The sequence below is a fragment of the Oreochromis niloticus genome, linkage group LG6, assembly GCF_001858045.2.
Source record: "Oreochromis niloticus isolate F11D_XX linkage group LG6, O_niloticus_UMD_NMBU, whole genome shotgun sequence".
NCBI classification, from domain to species: Eukaryota; Metazoa; Chordata; class Actinopteri; order Cichliformes; family Cichlidae; genus Oreochromis; species Oreochromis niloticus.
Genome location: NC_031971.2, coordinates 7,133,101 through 7,159,874, shown reverse-complemented (window position 1 = coordinate 7,159,874; position 26,774 = coordinate 7,133,101). Strand labels below are relative to the sequence as shown.

At 40.4% G+C, this 26,774-nt stretch overlaps 1 protein-coding gene across 1 annotated transcript in view; it reads right to left on the bottom strand.

Moving 5' to 3' along the window:
• The window catches only part of cacna1ab (calcium channel, voltage-dependent, P/Q type, alpha 1A subunit, b), a 158,182-nt gene that overhangs the window by 81,992 nt on the left and 49,416 nt on the right, over positions 1-26,774 (bottom strand). Inside the window, 5 exon segments of the mRNA XM_019360310.2 lie at positions 104-219; positions 342-445; positions 2,663-2,850; positions 3,265-3,417; positions 3,764-3,855. Of these exon segments, the coding sequence (XP_019215855.2) occupies positions 104-219; positions 342-445; positions 2,663-2,850; positions 3,265-3,417; positions 3,764-3,855 (653 nt within the window).

Sequence of the window (26,774 nt, the reverse complement as noted above, 5' to 3'; positions counted from 1 at the left end):
CATTATATCAGGATTTGGTTGTGTGTGTGTGTTTTTTTTCATTCTCTAGAAGGAGCTTGAGCAGCATGTGTCAGCGTTGGTGTGAATGCGAGTGCGCACTGACCTGCTTTACAGATCCACTCAAGGTATCCGTTGAGCTCCCTCTCAATCTGCTGCTGTCTCCTCAGCTTGAGGAACTCGCTCCTGTTCTCCACTCGCTCCCTCTCTTTGGCAAATTCACTGTGGGAACATTTGTCATTTATTCTTTTTACTATTCATGGAACGAAAGTGCAAAACATAAAATATTGTGGGAAAAAAAACAAAGCTCAATTGTTTTTGCAAGACAAATAGCAGGCTTTTACCCTGAGAGTACACCCAGCACCAGGTTGAGCATGAAGAAGGAGCCGATGATGATGAGGGGGACGTAGTACATCCAGTTAAAGTAACTGCCACTTACATCGTTACTCTGCAAGAGACACACGGCCACACATCGGTCATGCACTGTTGGTTTTTTAACTCTCCTTTGCTTTTCTTCTGTAGAGAATGTCAACTACGTTTGTTCTAATAAGCCTTTCAACACTTTAGTCACTCTAGCACACAACTGTCAGATTTGATTCCTTTGTTCATTTTTGTGGAATTCTTCGGAGATGAGATCAAGGTTAACATGTACCAGAATGATGGGAAGAGAGAAGAAAAAGTACACCACATCATCTGTCAAACATGGTGGCGTGGGCATTTATGTAACCACAACGCCAATGTGACTGCTCATACAAGTAGCACATTGAATTTTGAAATATTTGAGGCTATACTCTTTGCTCAAACTCAGACAGATGCTGCAAAACTGTTCACACAGATGGATAATGACCACTGCTAAACCAACCCTAAAGCTTCTCAAGGCAAAGAAAGGGGTATTCTTCAGTAGTTAAATCACTTATCTGACCCCAATCTAATCTAATAGATTATATGTATCTCATAGATAGAACAGAGCAGTCATTCCAAATGTCAAGAGTGCTGTGGACCACTTAAAACATCCCACTCAGAAAATCCCACCCAATCTTAAATCTTCACTCTAATCAAAATACAAGAAGTGATGCACTTCTTTAAAATTTTTATTCAAGAAACCTAAACAACACAGGCTGTTGGCTATAAATTGCTAATGCAACCCAGTCATATGCAAAGTGTTATTACCAAAACTTTGACGAAAGAACAGTAAATGTAGGTCAAAGCAGTATCTCAAACTAACCCCCTCCTATTACCAGCTTTAATTCACTTTTCATATAAATGAATAAATTCATACAGAAAATTGTACCTGAACTACCTTCAGTGCTCAACACCACAGTTTGGGCATCACTGCAACAATGTGTGCTTTTCAGTTACTAAAGTCAAAACTGAAGGCAGTGAGAGCCACAAACAAGCAGCAATTGAAAGTAAAGTGGAAACAATTGTCCTGTGAGTATTATAAATGATTCTAATATTTTAAAAATGTTTGTTTGTCCCATTACTTTTGAACCTCTGAAAACAGAGGACTGTATTGAAAATGTCTTTAATACGTAAAGAGTAAATTTTATTTCTAATTTTTTGTTAAAATGAAAGCCAACACTCTACTCACACGCTGACTGTTTAATTTATAATCCACCGTGAGCAGTGTGCAGAGGCAAAACTACAAAAAAATTTAGAAAGTACGTTCAAAGGTTTTTGGGTCTACCTGTAATCCTCGGACACTGTGTGACTTACTTCTTTCACTCCACTGACAATAACATGAACCCGGTTGCTGGAGGATATCGTATTTCTTTTTGATAAACTATGAGCTTATAAACTATGATTATAATCCACTGTTGGAGGGCTGCATCTACGTACTGGATTTTGTACTGCTGCTACAATGCTCAGTCCATCCTCTATTAAATTTTCATTGGTTTCCTCCCAACTGCTCGTGTGAAAGTGGAAGTCAGCCTCCATCCATCAGAAAAGATGTTAAATATAGAGCGAGACGGACCAGAATAGTGAACAGAGGAGAAGGAGGCAGACAGAAAAAGAGAGTAGCTCCAAAAGCAGGAAAAGGACAGATGATGGATAAAGGAAGTCAAAGAGATAATGACAGAGTTGACGGGATATGTCTTTTGGGCAAATAAATGGCATTTTGAATCAGATCTTTAAATACTTTACGCTTCATTTAGATAAATGAAATTCAGCTCAACTCTAACCTTCACCCGCAACCAACGTAGCAAGTCCAGTGTGCTTAAATACAAAAAAGAGTAAAAATCACTTTACTGCTTTCACCAAATTTAAACCTCAAACTGCAGTTCCTTGAATGACCACAGGCTTAAAAGTGAATCAGTCTCTATCGGCTTCTAAGTTAATATGTCTAACTTTGGAGCCTTTTTAATGCATTTATCTGACAAATAATATGGTTTAGTCAATGGTCAAATTTCAGCAAATTTTCATTATGCCTAGGGGATTTTATTTATGGTATCACCAATTAGTAAATATGGGTGTCGGTGCAATGCACTGATGCAATCTATGTACTAGCGCAATATGTGGTTGAAGTGATGATGCACTCAAAACAGTAGAGCACAAACCAATGGGTACAGGTAACTGCTTTCCACAGTGAAAGCATGATGGTTCTCCCCGATCGCCTGATGTTCAGTTAAAAGAAAAAGGGTCTCTGGTGGCTAGTCAAACATACGTGGTACAGCATGTTTGTCCATCCCTCCATGGTGATGCACTGGAAGACGGTGAGCACTGCGAACAGAATGTTGTCGAACTGGGTGATCCCGTAGTTGGGTCCAATCCACTCTTCCCCACAGTGCGTGCCATTAGGGCACAGCCGGGATGGCGATGCAGTACCACACGGCCTGTCATCTGCAGTCTCATCTGATCACAGAGAGAAAGATACAGCTTCACTATAAAATAACTAAAGCACCTATTTTGGGGGTCAGGAAAAAAAATCTTAGTGACTGGCTGTGTTCATCTGTTCAAGAGGCTTACAAATTCAGACAAAGTAACACACTTTTTTCAGAGAGTTACACATACACACACTCATGTATTTTAAGTCAATGAAGCCAGTCCTATTCAAGTGTTACAATAAGCCATGAGGATAGCACACAGCAAAATACCAGGACCCAAAAAACTAAAGCCTCCATCATTTATTTTATCATTTATTTGTTATTTTCCTAATGAAAAGAAGCCCTATGGTACACCTGAAATGGGATGGGGCCACCACCCTTTCTGTTGGAACAAGTCACAAAGGCTCACCACAAATGGTTTTTTTTACCCTTTTCTACTTACTTGTAACATCATCATAGCAAGTCTTGTGGAACTGTCCCATGTAAAACTCCAGGCCGATGATGGCAAACATGAGGATGGCCACAAATAAGAGGAGACCAATCTGCAGCAGGGGAATCATTGCCTTCATAATGGACTTGAGCACCACCTGCAGGCCTGGAGGATTCAGTGCAAGACAAGCAAATAAATAATAGACTTGGAATAGCTTGGGTGCTTTTTAAAACAAATCAAAAATAAAGTAGACAGTATGCTACTAACTGATTTATGTAAGGTCAGTAAATGTTGCTAAATGTCAGTCAGTAAATTAAGAGGAGTGAGGTTAGCTTGTCTAGTAGCGCCTCGATTGGCGACCACTTTGTAATGACAAAGAATATACAAAATATAAAAAAAAACTGCAACTTGCAGTACAATTCAGATTTGTTCAGATTTTATTCATTGGACTTGAATGTGGCACGGTTTGTATGGAAGGATCTGAAATGAGCATAGAAACAAAAACACTTACTTGGAATTCCAGACACCAGTTTTAAGGGTCGCAGCACCCTGACGGCTCGCAGTGTTCTCAGGTCAAACGTAGACCCCACTGACGACAAAATACTACAGAGAAAGAAAGAAAATACATAAGATCGTCTCTGAAAGCAGTCAACACTATCATTTACCATTTACACTCTCGCCACTTTATTATGTACACCTAGCTTAAACCAGTTCTGCTCAAGTCAGCTGTCCTTCAATGAATCCTTTCTTTGTGCAAGTCTCAAAACCGATTTTGCAATCTGAATATTCACAGAGGTGTTGATTCAGCTTTGTAGTGAAATTTAAAGATGCAGTTAAGATGTGCTGTTGTGCTCTGTTGTTCTATACTGACAAGGTACTTCAACTATTTTACCCATCAATGCTAGGCTAAGGGCTAAATAACAGAAAACGTCTCAGTTGAAAGCAAAAATAACAATCAGAAAACATAAAGACAACTATATGTTCACCTTAAACCAATATCTATGTGTGTGATGAGTTACTTCAGTAACAATATGTTTGCTGTTGGGAACTGCTGACACATTCTGTATCTGTTCTGACTGCTCTGTGTGTCTTTAATGTGTAGGTGTGTGTGTGTGTGTGTGTGTGTGTGTGTGTTTGTGTGTGTGAGTGAGAGAGCTCTGGCATAAAGTCAGCTGGAGACGGAGCATGGAATTTTCCAACCTGTCTTGAACGTAGGCGGAAGGCAGGGTAGGTCCTATAGGAGGGGGAGGGAGGAAGTGTGGGGGCGTAGACAGGGGATGTACTGAGGAAGAGGAGTGAGATAGAGGGAAGGAGTGCACTGCATAGGAAGACATCTGATGCTAAAAAGTTTCGCTTTCTTCTTTAAAGCTCAGTTAGTTCAAACAAGGATACTTTGAGGTGATTTGCTTACTGTAACTGTCCACACATTAGCTACCAATGACAAGAAAGAAAAGCCCAGCTGTCACACAGCTTCAGCATCATTCTCATTCACTAGCTGGCATTTTTGTGCATTTGTATGACTATCCTTTGACCACTGAAAAAAACTCATAGTTCAAATCTGGACTCATTTATTAGCTGCTTTCTCATAAGTCAACTTTTACATGGCCTGTAGTTGTAAACAAGCTTTCCTATAGCACCATAATACATGACACTGTGGACTGGATTTGCTAACACAAACTGGGGTTGGTGGGTTTGGTGGTTCTGACCCTCTTGTATTTGTCACAAGCTGATTCACTAATGTTTGCGTTATTTCGTATATGGGCCATGATTTCACAGCCTGTGCAAAGACATTCAGAATGAAATCACAGAAGAAAAGAGAGAACAGCGGGATCATGATGATGACTTCGGAGCTTATCCTGAAAATAATCAGGCCATACATGAACATCAGGCACGTGAATTCCTAATAGCAGCCTATTTTTCATTTAATCATCTGATCAATGCATATACATAAATGACTTTACATTTTTAAAAATTACATTTAAAGGAAACCGTTATAATTTCAGGACCATGGACAGCTCATACGGTTTTCACTGTGATCTCATGAGCTGTGCTCTAATACATGGCTGTTTGTAGTGGTTGACCTACACAAATTCAAATCGTGAGATGTAGATCACAGATACAAAAAAATCTGCATATTTTTTAAATTTACTTTACTTTATTTTTTTCCCCTAAACAAATCAACCATAGTAAAGTTGTGGTGGTACTGTTAACACAACCAGTCTGAGAGTATAGAAATGAACCTTTGTCAGTCAGGCATTTACGGTTTGTTCTGACGATGGACGTGATGTAATTTGTCTTAATACAAGAAAACTACAGAACGTGATGTCAAAATATTGTAGCACAATTTACAGTCCAACTTTGGCGCCTGTCAGTTACTGAACCCTGTTTCGATTTTTATGACTCTGTCTGCCACACTGCCTACATTTGGGCCTACGTTTAGCGTACACATTTATTTGGTTTTCTGATTACAATTAACGAGCCGTGCCCGTCCTGTTAGTAAATGAGTTGCAGCTGAATATCATCTCTCAGTTTGCCTACTTGTGCTTAACTGCACGACTCTTGGAAGACTATGCATGCCATGTTGAAATGAACAGATTGTGCCTATCTATAGAACAGCACAACTTTTGCAAATCACCCGTAAACCTAACCTCAACTATCAGTACTATTTGGAAATGGAGGTGCTCACATGCTATTCCGTCCCATCTTTATGTGCCTGATAAATGTACGCCCTAAATTAGAAAAAAAAAAAAAAGCAGTATTGTACAGGGTGGGCCATTTATATGGATACACCGAGATAAAATGGGAATGGTTGGTGATATTAAAGTCCTGTTTGTGGCACATTAGTATATGTGAGGGGGCAAACTCCTCAAGATGGGTGGTGACCATGGTGGCCATTTAGAAGTCAGCCAGTATCCGTAGTTTCAGGTTAGGGTTAGGGTTCCTAGATGAACAGTTTCCTGGAAAGTGGATTGGTCGTCGTGGGCCAGTTGAATGGTCCCCAAGGTCTCCCGATCTGACCCCCTTAGACTTTTATCTTTGGGGTCATCTGAAGGCAATTGTCTATGGTGTGAAGATACGAGATGTGCAGCACCTGAAACTACGGATACTGGATGCCTGTGCTGGCATTTCTCCTGCGGTGTTGCTATCAGTGTGTGAAGAGTGGGAGAAGAGGGTTGCATTGACAATCCAACACAATGGGCAACACATTGAACACATTTTATAAGTGGTCAGAAACTTGTAAATAACTCATGAAAGAATAAAGTTACGTCAAAACCAAGCACACCATTGTTTTTCTTGTGACATTACCAATAAGTTTGATGTGTCACATGGCCCTCTTCCTATTGAAAAAACAAAAGTTGTATCCAAGATGGCGACTTCTAAATGGCCACCATGGTCACCACCCATCTTGAGGAGTTTGCCCCCTCACATATACTAATGTGCCACAAACAGGATTTTCATATCACCAACCATTCCCATTTTATTACAGTGTATCCATATAAATGGCCCAACCTGTATTTTGTTAACCATGTGTGAGAAAGGCAGGAGTTTTAACAATAGGAGTAGTATTTAGCAGTCAGTCATACCATCCTTTTTAAGAAACAGGAAGCGGACTGAAACAATGACAAAAGGGCTGCACAAATCAAATCTAAAACTTGTTAAATGTTGGCATCTGCCAGCCTGCCATCCATCCATTGCTTTTCCTGTTCCAGCCACTCCCTTCTTCATCTCACTCCCTCCTCCGCTTCTCCACAGGTTGGTTGCTAATTCCAGTAAGAGGTCATTTATTAACAGACACAGGAACAGCGGCCAATCCCCTCATTCTCGCAATGGCTTTTTAACTGCCACAGCTAAAGGCGATGCTGCAAATTTGAAAATACCTGACCTGAGCAAAATAAGCAAACGGCTTCAGTCTTCAATCACCGCGTTCATGAGAGCACTCAGGACATGAAGCAAGTAAAACAGCATGACGTTCACCGGTGGTTTGAGCTGATGTTTAACTACAGGTGATCAGAACAATTGTTTTAGGAATGTGCACACTCTGCATGGCTGCTGCTAGTGGCAGTTTAATCAGTTAACATCTACTTTTAAAGCATACTTAAACATTATCGAGGAGTTTCATGAACAAAACAGATTTTGTCAAAAATATATCAATAACGAGGAGGTTCTAGTGAAAACGAACAGCTCAGAGCAGCTCGTTTAAGAGAGTCTAGACTGAGATAGTTAGGTAGTTCAATTGTAGGACTGAACTGTTCAGTAACTTAAATGAATTTAAACCAGATCATTTTAATCAGCGTAAACTGAACTTCAGTTAGCACTTTTTTCTGCCTTGCTTAATTGATTTTTCTCATACACTTTCCCACAGCATGATATTATATAACACTGTAGACCTGACATACACCACATCCACTGAATAGGTTTGTTGGAAGCTGTCTTTTCATGATTTAATCTAGTGTGGATGACTTTCTGTTGGTTTAATGATAATATAGTTTTCTTTTTTCGGCCTGCACAAACTACTGCTTCCTCACTTGGAGCATTAAAGCGTAGGGAACATTTTTCTCGGCAGTTGGGCTTATGCCTGGATAAACAAATGGATGAGGTAAAAGAACAAAGGGTCTGTTTTGATATCATTCATCTGACTTTTCTGCTGTTCCGTCTCTCTGTGTCTGTCATTTATTGCCTCGCCTTTCGCCCTCTGTTTATTTTTGTCCCACTTTTTTTCTCCTGTGACAATCAATTTAAGGTGAATCCAGAGCTCCAAAATTCATCCATGTGAGACGGCATCTACCTGCTTTTGAAGACAATTCAAACACTGAGAATGCAGTCGCCACTGTCAAAAGACGAACCTGCCCTCAGTGTATTGATGTGGCCAGTAGAGGGAGCAGAGAGTATGCTGCTGGCTGTGATGGTGATGGATGGATGAAGCAGAAAGCGAAGTGCATAGAAGATTGCAAGACGAACTAGAGGAACAGCTATGGGTGTATAAATGACAAATCCCTAACAGTTAACCCTTTAAACCCTAACCCGTCACCGGTGACGGTTATCCTGCAGGTTTTAGATCTCATCCTGGGTCAACACACCTGAATCAAATGATTAGTTCATTACCAGGCCTCTGGAGAACTTCAAGACATGTTGAGGAGGTAATTTAGCCATTTAAATCAGCTGTGTTAGATCAAGGACACATCTAAAACCTGCAGGACGCTGGCTCTTGAGGCTTGGAGTTGCCTTCCCCTGGTTTAAAGGGTAAATTAGGTCAGGGTTTAAAGGGATAAGTTGAAGGAGAGGAGGAAAAACGTGAGGAGCAGAAGGCTGTGTAATCATTTATGATTTCACATGTTATACACGACCATTATGATCTTTTTAATTAGTATCACAACTTTTGCTTAAATCTTTCATGAAAAAAGGCACCAGTTAAACAAAGCTTTGAGCGTTGATTGAAAATCTGAATATTTTAATAGTCAAGACAGTTATTAAAATCTTTAGTAGGTGAATGCCAAAGTAGGACTAAAATGAAAAAAATTTTGAAGCAAAAGTTAGTCAAGTTATCCAAAACTCAAAACAATAAAAGAAAAGCACCTCAATGGACCACCAACAGTAGGGTCCATTGTATATACCTAAACTAGCCTAGCGTCTTTGATGTTAGCTTTATTCTTTAGTCAAGATTGGGATTGAAAAGTGACTTAACTAGTTCCTCAGTGAAGCCTGTGGCACATGGGCATTTAGGTATTGTTTGCTAATGCTAACTGATAAATATCTGTCTCTGAATTTGTTTAAATGCTAATAACAGTCACAAGTAGTACATTTTCTCAGACATGGATTACACTTAGTACCATACAAAAAGAAAAAAAAAGCTCTCCACTAAACAAAAAGAAAATTAAAAAAGTTCATGGCCCTTAATTAGGCTTAAAGAAACCAGCTCTATATCTCTATGCCCCAAAATCCAAATTAATTCAAATAAACTGGGAATATAGGCTACAAACACAGGGTATTACAAGGGAGATTTATCTTAAACTAGACATTCCCTAATGAAATACAGATTGTGAGGAGGGAGACAAGGTATCCCTTAAGAGACAGTAAGTGTGAGATCGAGTGAGCGGATTGAAAAAGAGTGATAGTCCTGTGCGTCAAAAGTGTGAGATTCAGCAGTAGAGACAAGCAGAGAGACAATGAACCCCCAAAGAGAGAGATGAAGAGACTCCAGAGAGAAAGACGGGGAGCGTTTCAGCTGCAGAGGGAGGAGGTGTTTGGACAGTGATGACAGAGGATCTCACTGCTGGGAAACACCTAGCTATCAACCTGCAAAGATGCACACACGCACACACACATGCATACACACACACATATACAATTACATATGCTAACAGTGTGTTAGCTTTACCTAAGTTCACCTGAACTAGGTAAAAATGCACAATACATCTGTGTAATTGATGCAAATGAATGAAGCATTAAACAATGGCCCAGGTCCTAACATTAGTCAGATGTTTGGACCAGTTTAACAATTTGCCTGTTTTAATTGTAATCAGCCTAATCACTGTCTGCTAGGCTTCACCTTATCTAACTCAAATCTGTGAATTAGACCTCTCAATCGTGTTTTTGGTGTTAATGCCATCCGTGTATTGTTGTTTCTATCAAGAGCCTGTCCACAAAGTCTGTGCTTTAGTTTGATAAATAAAAAGTATTTTAGTAATCAGTTTCGTAGCACTGATTCTATGCATTGCACCTATAGAATCTATAGATGCGCCTAACTATGCTCTATAGTCACTTACCGCTCCACCCTTTTATCTAAATATGCTCACCTTTAGCTTAAAAAACACCCTGTAGGGTGCTTTAATTGAGGTTTCAAAATAGGCCTTTTCAAATGAACAGTAGCTATATGCGCCTTTCATGAAAGGTGGACGCAAATAAACGTCACATGTATCCCTTCCAGCTTTTAGTCATTATTTTGATGGCAGCAGGTTTAAAGGTTAACTGGAATGTGCTGCATAAGTATCGGAAACCTGGTGTAGTGTCTTTTCAATATTATTTTAATCATTTAATTCAAACTTGTTTTTGCATGTTGAAGATTGAATTCATATCCCCAAATTTCTTCACAATTCACTGGTACTGTTGAGAGAATAAACTGCGAACTATCCTAAGTATCAAAATATCAAATCAAGGTCCACGACCTGCTGCAACATGAGGCTTCTGTTTGCTCCTGTCCCGCCGAGGAACAGCGCTTTGATGATGATGATTGATGGCACTGATTAAGATCTCAGAGGTCACTCGCCACTTTCACTCTGCTCGGTCTATCCCTGTTCATGGCATTGCCATGGCAACTGGCAATTCCTCTCTTCGCTTAGTCTCCACAGTTACCGACCTGCTCTCATTCATAAGCGTTGCCAGGGAAACGCAGCCCCTGCTCATTGATGGAATCTTGGCAATGCCGCAGAAACGGGGATGGGAAGTGGGTCTCCCAGCGATTGATTTTCCAACCCCTCCAAACACCCGCATCTCCCACCCACATACACTTACACACATAATCCTCACCTACCCTGCTGCCCCTGCAGCTCCCCTGTTCTAACCGCAGATCCTGAGCCTGCTGACAGCAACACAGCACACAAATACAAGAGCAGCTTCTTTGCATGCAGACTGATGCTTACCGGTGCATTGTTTTACTGCATGCAAACACAGACACACATATCAGACACGTGTGTGTGCATACACAATGCATGATCAGATGACAGTGATGAATGAAGCCCAGGTAGAATGGATGATCCACTTTCTCTGCTTCTGGTTTATTCTGAAATTGCTGTATTGTACAAACATCGGACATCCCACACACGCACACATAACATAGATGTGATTATTTATGCAAATGAAAACCAGCTAAACCTCTTTGTAGGCTAGGACCTTGATTTCACTAATTGGTCTTCCTGTCAACAGTTCTTAACCTTTTTGCTAAACACAGCTAAGAAGCAACTATTACTTCCATGAGATGAAATAGAAAAGATTATCCATACATCCATTACTCCATATCCGCATTTTAGAATTTTTAATGGTTACTTATAGGTCTTGCAGTTGATTTAAAGCCTTTGCTAATTACCTTGGATGTGTACCAGTCTTGGCCAGAACTGGCAAAACCCCAAGCTGCAGTTTGGGCACAGGACTTTCTGTGATCATGTCTTTTTCTTAAGTGCTTGAGGTTTTTACAAAAAACATCTAATTACCAAAATTTAAAAAATAAGACCCGACTTGTACTGATACAGAGGTTCTCTGTGTGGTTTCTATCATTCTGTCAGTGCGCCCCAGGGTGGCTGTGGCTACAACGTAGCTTGCCATCACCAGTGTGTGAATGTGTGTGTGAATGGGTGGATGACTGGATATGTAAAGCGCTTTGGGGTCCTTAGGGACTAGTAAAGCGCTATACAAATACAGGCCATTTACCATTTACCATTTTAATTGGATCCACCTATTTAAGAACTCAGCTAGGCAAAGAGTTAACTTGCAAAATGGGCGTGATAACCTAAAGTGGTAGTTGTCATATCAACAGTCTAGTATGTGTGTCCCTGTGTTTCTTCTCGATTGGGCTGAGATATAACTGTAAGTTGCACACATAAAATAATGTGATTCACATTAAAATTAAGCTACTGTAACACGGACATGGCAAAAACTTCAGTTCCTTTAATGGCTACTTGAGGCTGGATCGCAAAGTGACCTGCCACAGCCTGCCATGCCAAAATGCCCAACGTTGCATCAGCACAAAGCAGTACCTGATTAGCTGAGTTCTACAGAATGAAATCATACAGTAATTAAAAAAGATGAATATGATAAGTTATTACAATAACAACCAAGCTTACTTTAACTGAATAATTAAAAAATTATCCTAACTTGTCTGCCATTTTGGACCAGTGGAAGTTTAGGGTCAAAAGTCATAGAGGCAGAGACGAGTTGGCAACCAGTTGGCAACCAACGGTCGCAGGTTAAAAAACACAAAACATTAAAAAACATACTTGCAATTGATTAGGTCATTAGCCAGTTGCCCCAGTCACTAATTCTATTGAGTGTTTATTGGTGGTGACTTGTGTGGACTTGGTGAAGCCAAGTATCTCAGAATGCATTTCATCCGAAACTCAAAAGAAGAAATGATGAAAGAGAGCAGCTAAAACGGTAAGTTAAGTTTTAAGTATTACTGTTTCTGTGACACAAAAATATATTTTTAAAATATTTTCAGGGCAGAATGTAGATGTGTAAACTTCAAATATCTGCTCAATTTATTGCCTATTTGTGAAAGTGCTCCGAGGTTTCCAGAGATGACCGGGAGGTTGGGGCTCATCGTTTTCAAAAACACAAAATAAGATTTATAAAGATAATTTCTAACAGTTTTTTGGCTTATTTTAGTTTTTTATTTGTTCCTGAGCAAATCAGTTAGGGTGAGATTAAAGTTAAGTTTCATAACTGCATTGTTTTATTTAACTTTAATGTCTCACTGGAGAGCTGTCAGTATATTTGGAATTGGATGTCTCGCTTTATTCCCTGATGTACAAATGTGCTGTTCTTATTTTAACGTCTTATTCTGAATCAAATCTAACATTAAAGATATTTTAATCCAGGAGGAAAGTGCAAGCATTTTCAGCGGGAGCAGAAAAATCTGGAGCAGCATGTTGATACATGGACATCCTGAAGACTGCTCCAAAAATGATTAACTTCTGTTTTTAACATTTATTCAATTTTTTTCCAAACACCAGCTGTCTACTGTTTTGCGTGTCAACTGAAATAAAAATAAAAGCATTCTAACATCAGACCTGTCATGTGAAATACGAACTAGCAAGAACGCAAGTACAGACTTGCGTACTTGAGTATTGAGAAAAGTCAATAGTGAAACTGAAAAGTGCAACATAAACTGGAAATGGAGACTACCTTCAAAATAAAGGTTGTGGCTTCTGAAATGTGTTGGCCACAGTGCACAATTTTACTGAATGTTAAATGAATGCTTGCACTTCACATTTTACTGAAAAATCAAAAACATTTGTCCCATGTTCTATTACTAGTATTAGCTTCTACCTTAGCACTTTACGCTTCCATCCAGATATGGTCACTTCTGGTTCCAAAAAGCCAACATGGTAGCATGTAGTGTGTATTAATTACAGAAAAAAATCACTAGTATCACTAGTAGCTAATTAAGCTAATTGTGTGTTGCTAGCTCTTCACTGAATGGGTACAAAGCAGCCAACAGATACCCTTATGCAAATTCTTAAAAATCCCAAGCTGATTACTTTGTATTTGTTTTTGCATACACGTCTTATAGTGTCAATACATTCAATATATTAGCAACTTCTGTTGTCCGACTCCTGGATTCCAGTTGAAATTTTTAATTTCAGGTGTGTATGTGATGCAGGCTCATACAGTTATCTGTATGTAGAAGCATACAATGTTAAATGTTATCAGCGTATACACAACATGGTCTGTGTGCAAAAGCCACGTGTGCTGCGTGTAATGCATGTCATATCTGTGTGTAATCTTTGGCAAAAATAGTTTAAACACACACAGATAACATGAAAGAGCCTGGGACAGGTTCCAGCCAGTCACACGTGCATGAGCTGTGCTGTGTTTGTGTGAATGTGTATGTCTATGTAAATGAATTGCACATAGCCCATGTGTGCCTTGTGTGGAAATAGTGTAGGAGTGCCATGTGTCATCACAGTGTGAACTCCTGTCCCCTTAGTGTCTCCCACTGAGCCCTCAACCATTAAACCTCTCCTCCACACACATGCACACACGTAGTGGACTATATACATATATACACATTTAAGGCATGTGTTTGAACCTAATGTAACAGACATTCAAATTGCATCATGTGTCTTATAAATCCAATAAATGCTGCTTTCATTGATACTAATCTAAACTTAGATACAGCACAGCGCTAATTCAAGTTTTTCTTTTAAAAGCTTTTCTAATGTATTTAGTAGTAAAGAAAGATTCTTTAAAAAACAACATGTCTGAGAGTTTTCCTCAGTTCTTCTGTGAATTCAAGCCATCTTAGTTGTTTCAATGGCTTCATGTAAACCCAGAATGATTTAATGTTTTTGGCTAAAGTGATTGGTGGTGCTGTCATGATCATCATGATTCCTACCTAACTGGATTGTGAAAGCATGAAGCCAAACATCTTAATTATCCTAAAGTTTTTGCACAGTACTGTATGTGGGCCAAATGCATTATTACAAATAATACATCTCCTCAGTGTACTTTTAGGGACAAACAATTGTGCTCTGGTTGTTCCTAATTAATTAGTTTTCTGCAACTACTTTATGTTTATATGCTAGAAATGTGGCCTCATCTTTAGGAAAATACCATCCAGATTGGCTGAATGGACACAAGCTTTTTGTAAGCTTGTAAGCAGAAGCAATATCACAATATACAATAATAATGCTGCATTACAACCTAAGGGTTAGCCAGTGCTTCCAATGAATTCCAACAGATAACGAAGAATAAACAATGAGACAAATTTCTTTTTTCAATCAAACAACTGGTTTGTTCTTTACTCATTTCATTCTTCTCTGTTTTTTGTCCACTCCTCTCTCCGTCTCCTCATAGCTGAAGCTTTCATTGGCAGCAGCAGGACAGAAGCACTCTCATTCTCACCACATTCTCCACCCTCATCCCCCCCTTCCTCTCGCTTTCCCTTGGTTAATTTTCTCACTCTAGCGTTATTGCTGATCTCAGCAGACTACTAACACTCAGCTGATGGACTCTCTGTCCCTCCTTCTATCCCCACCCAAACTCGCTCCTTCCCACCACCTTTCCTCTGTTCTCTTCAGTTTTTTTCTCCTCTCTCCTCCTTTTTTTCTACTTTAACTTCACATATATAGGAAGGAAAAGGACAAATTAAGGAGGCCATAAAGAGGAATGAATCATTCTTTCCCCTGGTCACCTGTGTGTTTTATTAAAATGTATGCTGTGCTTTTCTGACCCATCTGACCAACTTAATGGCTGGTTTTCAAGTAATTAAGAGATAAGGCAATTTTCTTAGATCAGTGGGCAGTTTTCTTTTAATGAATACTGGGAACAATTGCAGAATATTTTCTTTAGTAGGTACAAAAGGTGCTTCCACTTCCAGCAGTAGTTGTGTCACTAGAAGTTTAACTTTCCGATATGTTGTATTTCCAGATTTTCAAATTTTCTGTGTAATCTAATTGTCTAGTAGAGTCACTGGTTGTCAGTTGTGCTGCAACCTTCATTTCATTCCTCTGTCCTTTAATTATATTGACACATGTCTGTTGCCTCTCTCCTCCTCACACACTCTTTCCCATGGCTCTAATCTTCAGTTTTTCCATTCACCTCTATCCCTTGTTCCCTCGATCTCTGCCGGACCGGCTGATTTGCCCACCTGTTCCTCCGTCTCTTGCCAGCATGACTGCTGGACTTCACAAGGACACGACGTCTGGACTTCTCTGTCCTCGTTAGCGTGTGTCCTTCCTTTCAGTGTGTTGTTGGACACTTGTGTGCATGTAATGTTCTTGAACATGTGTGTTTACAGCACGTTTGATTTCTGGAGTTTTTGCAGCCAAAATTCCCAACATGTATAATTATGCTGCCCACTGTGAATTGACTGACTCTAATTCACTCCATCCATCAAGGTTCATCAATATCATTGCATTTGCATGACTATATACAGTGTGAAAGGATGGGTTGTAACCAAGTTGCAAAGAAAGAAAGAAAGTATCACAGTTTTGCAGCAAGTCTGTCAGACAAAACCAGCAAATTATCCACTCAAAATGACATCAGTACTAGAGCTCATAATATGCCACTGCCAATGCATAAACAAAGTACAGTAAACAAAAAACAGAGGTGCAAAACTGCGTCGCTGGCCAGCATCCTGAGCTAGATCCAATGACAGTTTCCCAGATAGCACCCGGAAGTCCTACAAGGAGCATGTCCCTTGAACTTTGAACATTCACCAGGTTGTGCACGTGGAGTCATCCCAGAAGGTTAGACAACTAACATGAAGTTCTACTATAGGACATCTGAGGAAGAGCATTCAGTTTTTGAAACTTACATATTTTTCACAATCAAATTCTGTCAAATACAACAAACCTTCTGTTTCTTTGAGAATAAAATGTTTAAGCTAGCTGTACAGCTGACAGCTTTTAGCGAGGATAACATTAGCTGATCAAAAAGCCATTAGTCTGATATTGGTACACCAACACAATCGTTATTCACCACTCACCCTAATCCATCTACGGTTATTGTTGTACAACTAGTCTAGCCCCCAAAAAAGTTCAGGTTGAAGGGTTGTCGTTTTGACGCAGCAGTGGAGATCAGAGGCAACTGCAAGTTGGTACACAGCTGACAGCTGTGTTTGACAACTGTTAGAATTCATATTATGGTAAGAACCAATCAGCTAAGTAAAGAGAAATAACAGTCCATCATTACTTTAAGAACTGAAGGTCAGTCAGTCCAGAATACTGCTAAAACTTTGAATTTATCCACAAGTGCAGTCACAAAAACTATCAAGCACTGCAACAAAACTGGCTCACATGAGGACGCCCCAGGAAAGGAAGACCAAGATTCACCTCTGCTGCTGAGGATAATTTCATCTGAATCACAGGCCTCAGAAATCGCAAGTTAACTGCCACTCAGATTAGAGCCCAGATAAATGCCACACAGAGTTCCAGTAGCAGACACATCTCTACATCAACTGTTCAGAGCAGACTGTGTGAATCAGGCCTTTATGGTCAAATAGCTGCTAAGAAACCAAGACTAAGGAAAAGCAACAAGCAGAGGAGATTTGTTTGGGTCAAGAAACACAAGGAGTGGACATTAAACCAGAGGAAATCTGTGCTTTGGTCTGATGAGCCCAAATTTGAGATCTTTGGTCCACCTGCGGTGTCTTTGTGCGTTGCAGAAAAGGTGAACGGATGGTCTCTACATGCATGGTTCCCACTGTGAAGCATGGCAGAGGAGGTGTGATGCTGTGGGGGTGCTTTGCTGGTGATACTGTTAAGGATTTATTCAAAATTGAAGGCAGACTGAACCAGCATGGCTACCACAGCATCCTGCAGGGACATGCCATCCCATCTGGTTCATGTTTAGTTGGACCATGATTTATTTTTCAACAGGACAATGACCACAAACACACCTCCAGGCTGTGTAAGGACTATGTGACCAAGAGGAAGAGTGATGGAGTGCTGTGTCAGATGACCTGGCCTCCACAGTCACCTGACCTAAAACCAATGGAGATGGTTTGGGATGAGATGGACCGCAGAGTGAAGGCAAAAGGGCCAAAAGTGCTCAGCATCTCTGGGAACTCCTTCAAGACTGTTGAAAAACCATTTCAGGTGACGACCTCATGAAGCTCATGGAGAGAATGCCAAGAGTGTGCAAAGCAGTAATCAAAGCAAAGAAGAATCTAAAATATAAAACATGTTTTGACTTATTTCCCACTTTTTTGTTTACTACATAATTTCATATGTTTTCAGTCATAGTTTTGATGCCTTCAGTGAGAATCTACAATGTAAATAGTCATGAAAATAAAGAAAAACCTTTTAATTTTGGTATGATTAAATCATATCAGAGTAAGGAAATGGTAAAGAACGCACTGTTAAGAATTATTGTACACAAATTGCTGCTAAGGTGTGAGAATGACTGCCAAAAGAAGTCACCTAAAAGGTGAAAATATTTGATCCTGTGATGGAGAAAATGTCAATGTGATCAGAGGTCAGAGGTCAGAGACAGCGATTGCATATCTTGGAAAAGCACACTTTAGGCTAAAGAATTCGGGACAGAGATGCTTGTTAACTCTGTGGATATGATAAACGACAATTACTGGCTTACCTTTAACACTCTGCTGCCCTCACATTGTGTGTCTGTGGGTGTGTGTTTCTGTCTGTAACTCTATTTTTGTTCACAAGGGCGTGTGGGTGAACACAAAGCACTGCACACTGAAGCAGCAGCTTTGTTTGAAAGACTACTTCATTGTGCAGTTATATGGTAAATGGCTGGCTGATCAGTAGTGTTTTCCTCAAACCACAAGAACAGATTTTAATACAGCTATATTGTGCATTTACCAAGAAGGCAGACCCAAAACTGCTCTCCAGAGTGGCACTTAAAATAAGATTGTTTCTGCACCCCAATAGCGCATCCCTTAAGAACCTCCTGTCCACCCTATTTTCTTCCACCTACTTCAATACTGGTTTATTATTATAAACCAGAAGCCAATCCTGCTATTTTTCCAGTGAATACAGTCAAGCTCGTAATGTAACTGAATGCCATTTTTTCTGCTACTTTTAAACAAGAACAGCTGAGTGAGTATCATCAGACATGTGGCCACTACAATCACTGTACAACCTTACATCTATTTTTTGTCCTTCTTGTTCTGTGGGTTGCGGCAGATAACCTGCAGGGGACAGTGCTTGAGGGTATGGGAGAACGTATAGGGAAGAGATGAGCCTGTAAATGACTGCAGACCAATAATGATAATGGAAGCGGTGGCAACAAGACAACTTTCAAAAAGTACGTGCTCCGTCTCTGACCTCGTTTTTCTCTCCTTGTTGGACTTATTCCTCTCAGTTGTTAATGCAGTTGTTCTGTACCCACTGCGACACCCCTGTGTACCGCTTCTTAACATTTGATTACATTTTGATTTGCTGCTGTAATGTTACTGTAATGTGTGTGCTTCACATCAAAGTTAGCCAGCATTACATGCACACAGAAGTAGCTATTCATAATCCGTAGGGCCTGAGTCGATACGGCCAGGAACCATTTTTATGAAGACCGGTTTCATCTCATCTGTCCTGTTTCTGACACAAAAGTGAGCTCAGTTTTCCCTGCAGTGAGTCAGAGTTTTCTGTTACTCTCCATCTTGGGTTCTGAGGTAATTTGGTGTCACTGTCAAATACACCAGTGACTCAATAGAGCGTCTTTTCCTACCAAGATGGGGAGAAATGCTCCAAACCTCTCAGGTTCTATTTCTCAAATGTACAGTGTGTTCTTCCACATTTTTATGAGAGAGAGAGAGAGAGACAGTTTAAATTGGGAGTCGGAGCTTTAACAGCAGGGACATATATCACAAAGCTTACAGTCGTTTATAGTTTACTTAATGATGTTTAATTTTGCTATATTCAAGAGCAACACGTAGCCTTTTCAGTAATTTGTAGATCCAACATACACTGCTCAAAAAAGAAAAATAAATAAATAAATAAAGGAACATCAAGCATAGCATCAAGTTAGTTAAACTTATGGGGTACTGATCTGGTCAATTAAGTAGCAGAGGGGATTGTTAATCAGTTTCAGCTGTTTTGATGTGGGCAACAATGAGACAACCCCCAAAACAGGAATGGTTTCACAGGTGGAGGACACTGAGATTTTCTCCCTTCTCATCTTTTCTGACTTTTTTTTCACTAGTTTTGCATATGGTTAGGGTCAGTATCACTGCTGGTAGCATGAGGTGATACTTGGATCCTACATAGGTTGCACAGGTAGTTCAGCTCCTTCAAAATGACACATCAGTGGGTGCCTTCGCCAGAAGGTCTGTTGTCTCCCAGCACAGTCTCAAGAGCATGGAGGAGATTCCATAGAGGAGAGCTGGCATCCTGTGCTTTTCACAGATAAGAACAGGTTCACCCTGAGCACATGTGACAGATGTGAAAGAGTCTGGAGAAGCCGTGAAGAATGTCACGCTGCCTGTAACATCATTCAGCATGTCTGGTTTGGTGGTGGGTCAGTGATGGTCTGGGGACACACAGACATCTACAGGCTAGACAACAGCACCCTGACATTAGTCATCAGGATGAAGTCCTTGGACCCACTGTCAAACTCTACACTGGTGCACTGGGTCCTGGGTTCCTCCTGGTAACAATGCAGGCAATTGCTGGATGATAAATGAATTGATACCATTGACTAACCCGCACACTTGCCTGACCTAAATCCAATAGGCAATGCGTTTCAGTCCATCTGACACCGCCAGATTGCATCTCATACTCTCCAGGAGCTCAGTGATTCACTGGTCCATATCTGGGAGGAGATCCCCCAGGACACCATCCGTTATCTCATTAGGAGAATGCCCCGATGTTGTCGGACGTCAAACACGTGGAGGTCATACAAACTAATAAGTACCATTTTCAGTTCCTGCAATGAAATTTTGGTAAAATGGACTTGCCTGCTACATCATTTCAACACTTCTGTCTTTGAATTTAGCCTTTTGTAGGTTAATCAAATGATGTGGCATCCTTTCATTGCATTACCTGACCCATATCAATATAGATATGGGTCAGGTAATGCACGATTTTTTTTACACCATTGAGATCTGATGTGTTTTTCCAAAATGTTCATTTCTATTTTGTGCATCTTTTTATGGTTTTAATCATATGTTTACACTCTATATAGGTAAACTCATTTAACTCTCTGTATGCCATGATAACAGTATAGCATCATTAGCATGATTGTGAATTTCTGCACTGGCGTCTATTTCTCTGACAGAGAAAAGGATTATGGGAATTTAACATATGCCTAGTTGACTGGGTACTGCTTAACCAGGAAAGAGAACGGCCATAGCTGACTTCACAAAGAAGAGAAAGAAGTTAACATCATTCAAACAAAGGTCAAAGAAGCACAGTTGAGCAGTTAAGAATCACAAACAGGGGACAGTTTTGTCTTTGTCATCACCCATTCGCTTCATTTTGGTGCAAATAAGTTCTTTGTATATTATGGTTTCTGTCTTCTTTGTGGTAAAGTTAAAGAACCAGCAAGAGCACAAACATGAACAAGACATTACCAGTTATTCCACAAATGCTTAACAATGCCTCAGGTGGCACTAGACACCAACAGAATGTAAAAGCTCTGTACAGCAACTACGAACAACCGATTCACTACCACGCTGATATCTACAACTGTCACTAGTACACTGTAAACCAGGTATTAGTACCTGTGCTGCTGCAACATCAGGTTCTAGTTCTAGTTCTTAGTGTTTTTCTAAATCCAGCCAAAACTGCAACAAATTAGAGAAAGAAGTTCTGTAGGAAAAAGAAACTAAAGAAAAATTCTATGATTCTTATTAGCCCCCTTCTATTGCTACTGACGTAAGTGGTGTCAAGTTTTGTCCCTTTTGTGAAGTACCAGTGCCAGTTGTTTTATCAGTGGGAATACCAGCTAGTTCTGGAGTTGGTGCCCTGTCCCTGTAAAAAGAGGTATAAGCTATGAGGTATCCATTCCAATAAAAGATAAATCCTTAACAATAACTTTGCCTTATAATGAGAGCCAATGAGACTGCACATGCAAAAAAATATACCTGGCTGAAGAAAGAGCTAGGTTTAGATTTAACATTGTCTCTGTGACTATCTATTAGGAGAATAACAGGAACATATATGGTGTCCTCTCATTGACTGACTGGCCCAGACTCTACTATAAATGATTAAATTACTTTGTGACGTCACAGTACTAAATATCAATGGACTGTCATCCTTGAATACTAAATACACTAGTCACTGTGTGTGTGTGTGTGTGTGTGTGTGTGTGTGCTCCTGCTCCTCTTTTTCTTCCTCTCATTAATTCTTGTCCTCATCAAGTATCTGTCTCACCAGTGTGTTTGCCAAGAATGAAGTCAGCACACGTGCATGCACACAGTCAGACACACACACTTCACCACACAGTGGCAGAAGCCTTCTCAGTCACGACTCACACAGCACAAGCACACACTCTCTCAGAAACCAATAGAGGAGATAAAAAGTGAGAAAGAAAGAGAGTGACAGTAGTAACACTAAAAATTGAAACTAAACTAAAAGTCTGAAGCCTTATTTGTGTACCCAGATGCTGCACTGTGTGTTACATGAGGTAATATTGCATTGTTGGATGAGCTGGATTTATTAAAGCTAAAAAAATACTGGCCACTGCACAGTGAAGGTAACGGCCATAACGTAAGAACAACTTATTAGTTATCTTTCCTGCAAAATTTCAATATTGGCCTGGCATTGATTAGCACTGAAGAAAAAGTGAAGAAAATGATGTAAAATGGACAGGGTTCATCTTCTGGGCACCATGAGAGACACTTTTAGACATTTAGTAGTTTATATGGTTTACTGTATTTACATTTTGTGTATTTATAGTGATACACATGCTTTATTTTAGACAAGAATATGAATATTCTTCATGTACAGTGGTCCCTCATTTATCACGGGAGTTACGTTCCAAAATTAACCCGCGATGGGTGAAATCCGTGAAGTAGCCAACTTTATTTTTTACAATTATTATAGATGTTTTAAGGCTGTAAAACCCCTCACTACACACTTTTCTCAGACATGCATGAACATTTTCACACTTCACCCACAGGTGCTTTTCGTCGACATTGTTGTGTTTGTTGGGGAGAAAACAAACATACAGTACAGCACTTCAGAGTCACACTGCTAGCGATCAAAGATTTATGTACATTTGACAAGTTGAACGCATTCTGTACTGTACAGGAGACACAGCACGAGATTGATTGACAGTGGTCTACAGCCAATCAAGATGCAGAACACAATGCGCTATAAAAAAAAAAGCATGCAAAGTTGCACAAAAAAATCAGCGAAACAGCGAGGCCGCGAAAAGTGAACCGCATTATAGCGAGGGACCACTGTAATTCCTGTATAAAGGGGAACTGCTATCTGTGAGAGACTTACTTATACTGAGGTGAGGTTTCTAATGTACAGCAAAGTAACCTCACCTGAATGACTGAAAACAACTGTCCAATACAGCGTGCAGACACTTAGATTTTTCTTTTAATGATTACTTTTGTCAAATATAATATTCAACATGCATCTATATTCTTAAATATCAATATTCACAGAATAGGACATTTAATCTTAGTTCATCTAAGACCAGTCAGATCAGCCTGGAGGCTGCTTAATGACTACTTGGCAACTATCAGTTGCTAGGGAAAAATTAGCATTAGTTGGTCAGTGGCTGTAGGTGGTTTTTAGCTGTTGGGGAAATCAGTCACAAAGATGTGCATGGTGCTGTGTCAAACATTGTAAAACATTGTCGATCATCTTGTAGATCTGATGTTATTTTTGATCACAGACATGATTTCTTTGATATCTCATTGGCATCTTTGTTTCTCCAGATATCAGCAATGGTAGTATCAGGCTTCAGTCACAAAGGCCTAGAAACCAGTTGGTGACCAGTAGCTAGAGAAAATAGAAATGTAAGACTTTGCTGCGGTGTATTACTTGCGATTCAGTGACAAATTAATGTGTTTTGCAATAAACTGCAAATAAGACAGTGGTCAGAGCTACTGAGGGAGCACTGCTACACTGTACAAAAGGGAAGACCAAGTCTTAACACTCCAATGGCACAGATATAGCGTTTACAACTAGGAAGACTACAGGAAGTTGATTTCAGAGTAAAATATACATAGTGGCTTGAAGTATGATTATAGTTGGCAATATAGGCCATGCATAGTAATTGTGCGTAATTGTGTGTGTCTAAATACAGTGTCTATGTGTGTGTATGCACCATAAACTACAAGCAGAGTGTGTTATATAGGCTGTGGCGAGTGATTGATCGTAGGGAGCAGGGAAAAGCAGGTTACTGCAGCGCTTACACACACACATTCATTCCCTCTCTCAGCGCACTCCTCTCGGCATTTCTCATTTCCCTCTCTCTCTCCCCCTCCCCCTTGTTCCATCTCCATCTTTGCCTTCCCTCCTCCTCCCATTCCTCTTCCAAACCTCTCTCTCATTCTCCATACATCACTTTCACCGCCGCTGTCCCCCCAGCCATCACTTTTCCTTGCTTCCTGTGGTCTCCCTCCTCTTGCTCTAAACTCTTCTCTGCTCTCCATCCTTCTCACGCCTTCTTTAACAGCCAAGCCCATCTTGTATTCTTTTTCTGTCCTGTTATCCAGAGCCCAAGGGAATAGAAAAACAATGTCACGTGTCTTCTACTTCCACCTCCTCCTCCTTTTTCCCTCCCTCTGCTCTCTAGCTGCAGTAGTACTCTACTGCTACTCTGGCAAGGGGCTTCATTGCTCTCAGAGGGCTCACTCTGCTTCTCTCGCTCTACCCATATCTATATCTATCCATTTACTGCATCTATCCATCCATCCGAGCAGAATGCTGCAGGACGTGTTGAATTTCAGTGACTGCAGTTTAAAGCTGTATTTAAAGTTGAATGTAAACATGGCAGCTATGAAGCACTATCTGTTGGTTCCATTGTGGTGTCAGGTGGCACTTGGATGTAAAAAGCCAATATGTACATATTCAGCTAATGATTTTAATTTAAAGTAAAACCTTTCTTTTGATTAATCTGAGGCCATCTGAATGTGTCAGCTTTATGTCTGAATGGGCACCCTGGTAACCTTTTCATAAATGAAACAGCAATCTTTCTCAGTGGGAGACAGCTCATTTATGTATCACTTTCAACACAACGCAAATCTGAATGTATGCAATCATATTAAAAGATAGGCAGGCACAAGATTGCTCTATGTTTCCCCTGCATCTCGAATTGCTCATTTCACTAACGTGACAACAATTCAAAATAATCCGAAACAAACCAAAAAAATCCTCATTCAAAAAACTCATTCACTTTAACATTTGTTAAAGGTTAAAATATTTAGCCTCTTAGCATATTAAAAGGTGTTATAAAAGGGCAAAATGTTTTTACAAATTACTGAAGCTACTGATGTCACCTGCGATCAGGTTGAGAAAACAAAACAAAAAACCCTAAAAAACAATTTGACCAGGCTTGAAACTTAACCTAAATATTTATCATGACAGCTTTAGCTGTAAGGTGGTTGATGCCTGTTGCAGTGGCAATTTCTGAACCAAATGGTAGACATCGGAGGTGAAGGAGTCCTATTAGCTTGGTTATTTTGTGGGACTTACAGGTACTGACAGGTCAAGCAGAGTGTGGGTATGACAGTAGCTGAAGCAAAAACATGTGTGGGAGGGCACTGAGACCACGGAACAAGAGAATCTAGCAAACTGTCAGGTGACTCCGGTGGAAGGAACAAGGTTCTCCACAATTCTCCACAATTGCACTGATTCTGCTTTAATAGAGGAAGCAGACTCTGGGGACGACTGGCACGACCCATCCATCACTTGGTTTGAGGTCACTGAGGTATTTAAACAACCCTTTGGTGGTAAGGGTGGACAAGGTTTGCCCTGAATTCTTTAAAGTTATGGATGTTGTAGAGCTGTCTTGGTTGACACACCTCAGCAACATCACAATGACATGGTGCCTTTGGACTGGCAGACTGGTGTGTAGTACAGTAAGACTCAGTGCTGGTGGGTGTTGGACTTTGCCAGGGCTGCCCAAAAATTGTGTTCATTTCTAGGCGCAGCCAGGTGGCAGAAGGCTTCCAGTTTAGTGCCCTAAGGATTTCGTCTCCAGTTTTTGCAGATAACATGCTTCTGTTGACTTCATCAGATGGTGGCTTTCAGCTTACACTGGAGTGCTTTGCAGCCAAGTTTGAAGCAGCAGGAATGAGAATCTGTCCGAGGCCATGGTCCTCAGCTGGAAAATGTGAAGTCCCCACTCCAAGTCAGGGATGAGTTGCTGTTGCTGACCAAAGTGGAGGACTCCAAGTATCTTGGAGTCTTGTTCACAAATGAGGGGCAAGGGGATTGGGGGATTGACAGTTGGGTTAGTGTCATGGTGAAGAGAGAGCTGAGCATATAAGGAAAGCTGGTGATTTACCGGTCGATCTATGTCAATACCCTTACCTACGGTCACATGGTTTGGGTAATGATCAAAAGAATACTGTTGTATTGTATTGTAGATAAAAGCAAGAGAAATTTGTTTTCTCTGAAGGTTGGCTGGACTCAGCCTTAGTGATAGGGTGAGAAGTTCAGTTAATAGGAAGGAACTCAGAGTAGAGATGCTACTCCCTGCACATCAAAAGGAGACAGTTGAGGTGGTTCGAACATCTGATTAGGATGCCGCCAAGGTGCCTCCTGGGTTAGGTGTTCTGGCTATGGCCTATTAGGAGGATGCCCTAGGGCAGACTCAGGACATGCTGGAGAGATTATGTCTCTCCACTGGCCTAGGAATGCTTCACTGTTTCCCTGAATCAGCTGGAAGAGGTGGCTGGGGAGAGGGAGATCTGGGCTTCTCTGCTTAGCCTGCTGCCCCTGTGAACTGGCCCTGGATAAGCAGTATCAAATGGATGGATAGATGGATCCTTGTCACACTAACAAAATTATCAATTTTAGTGACAGACCTCTGTGGAAGGTTCATCTGTGCAAATCTTGCATGAAAGACTAAACAGGGAAGGAAGCAACCCCTGAGACAAACAGCAAGCTTTTGGAATTTGAAAAAACAAAACAAAACACAAATACACGAAGTAAATAATTAGACTGTATCTTAAAATGACTCCTGCCTTTTACTGTTTTTTAGATCATCCCAGACAAAAAGTTCTAACTTGTGACTCATGCTTTAAATGAAAGTTACCAGGGTGGCTGCTCTTCTGTAAACTTCACCATTAGTGGCAAAGCCAATAAGCCATCAATACAGTACAGTACTACTGAAATGCTCTTCATATCAAGGCTTAGCAGAATGTCATAAGTAGCAGCCTT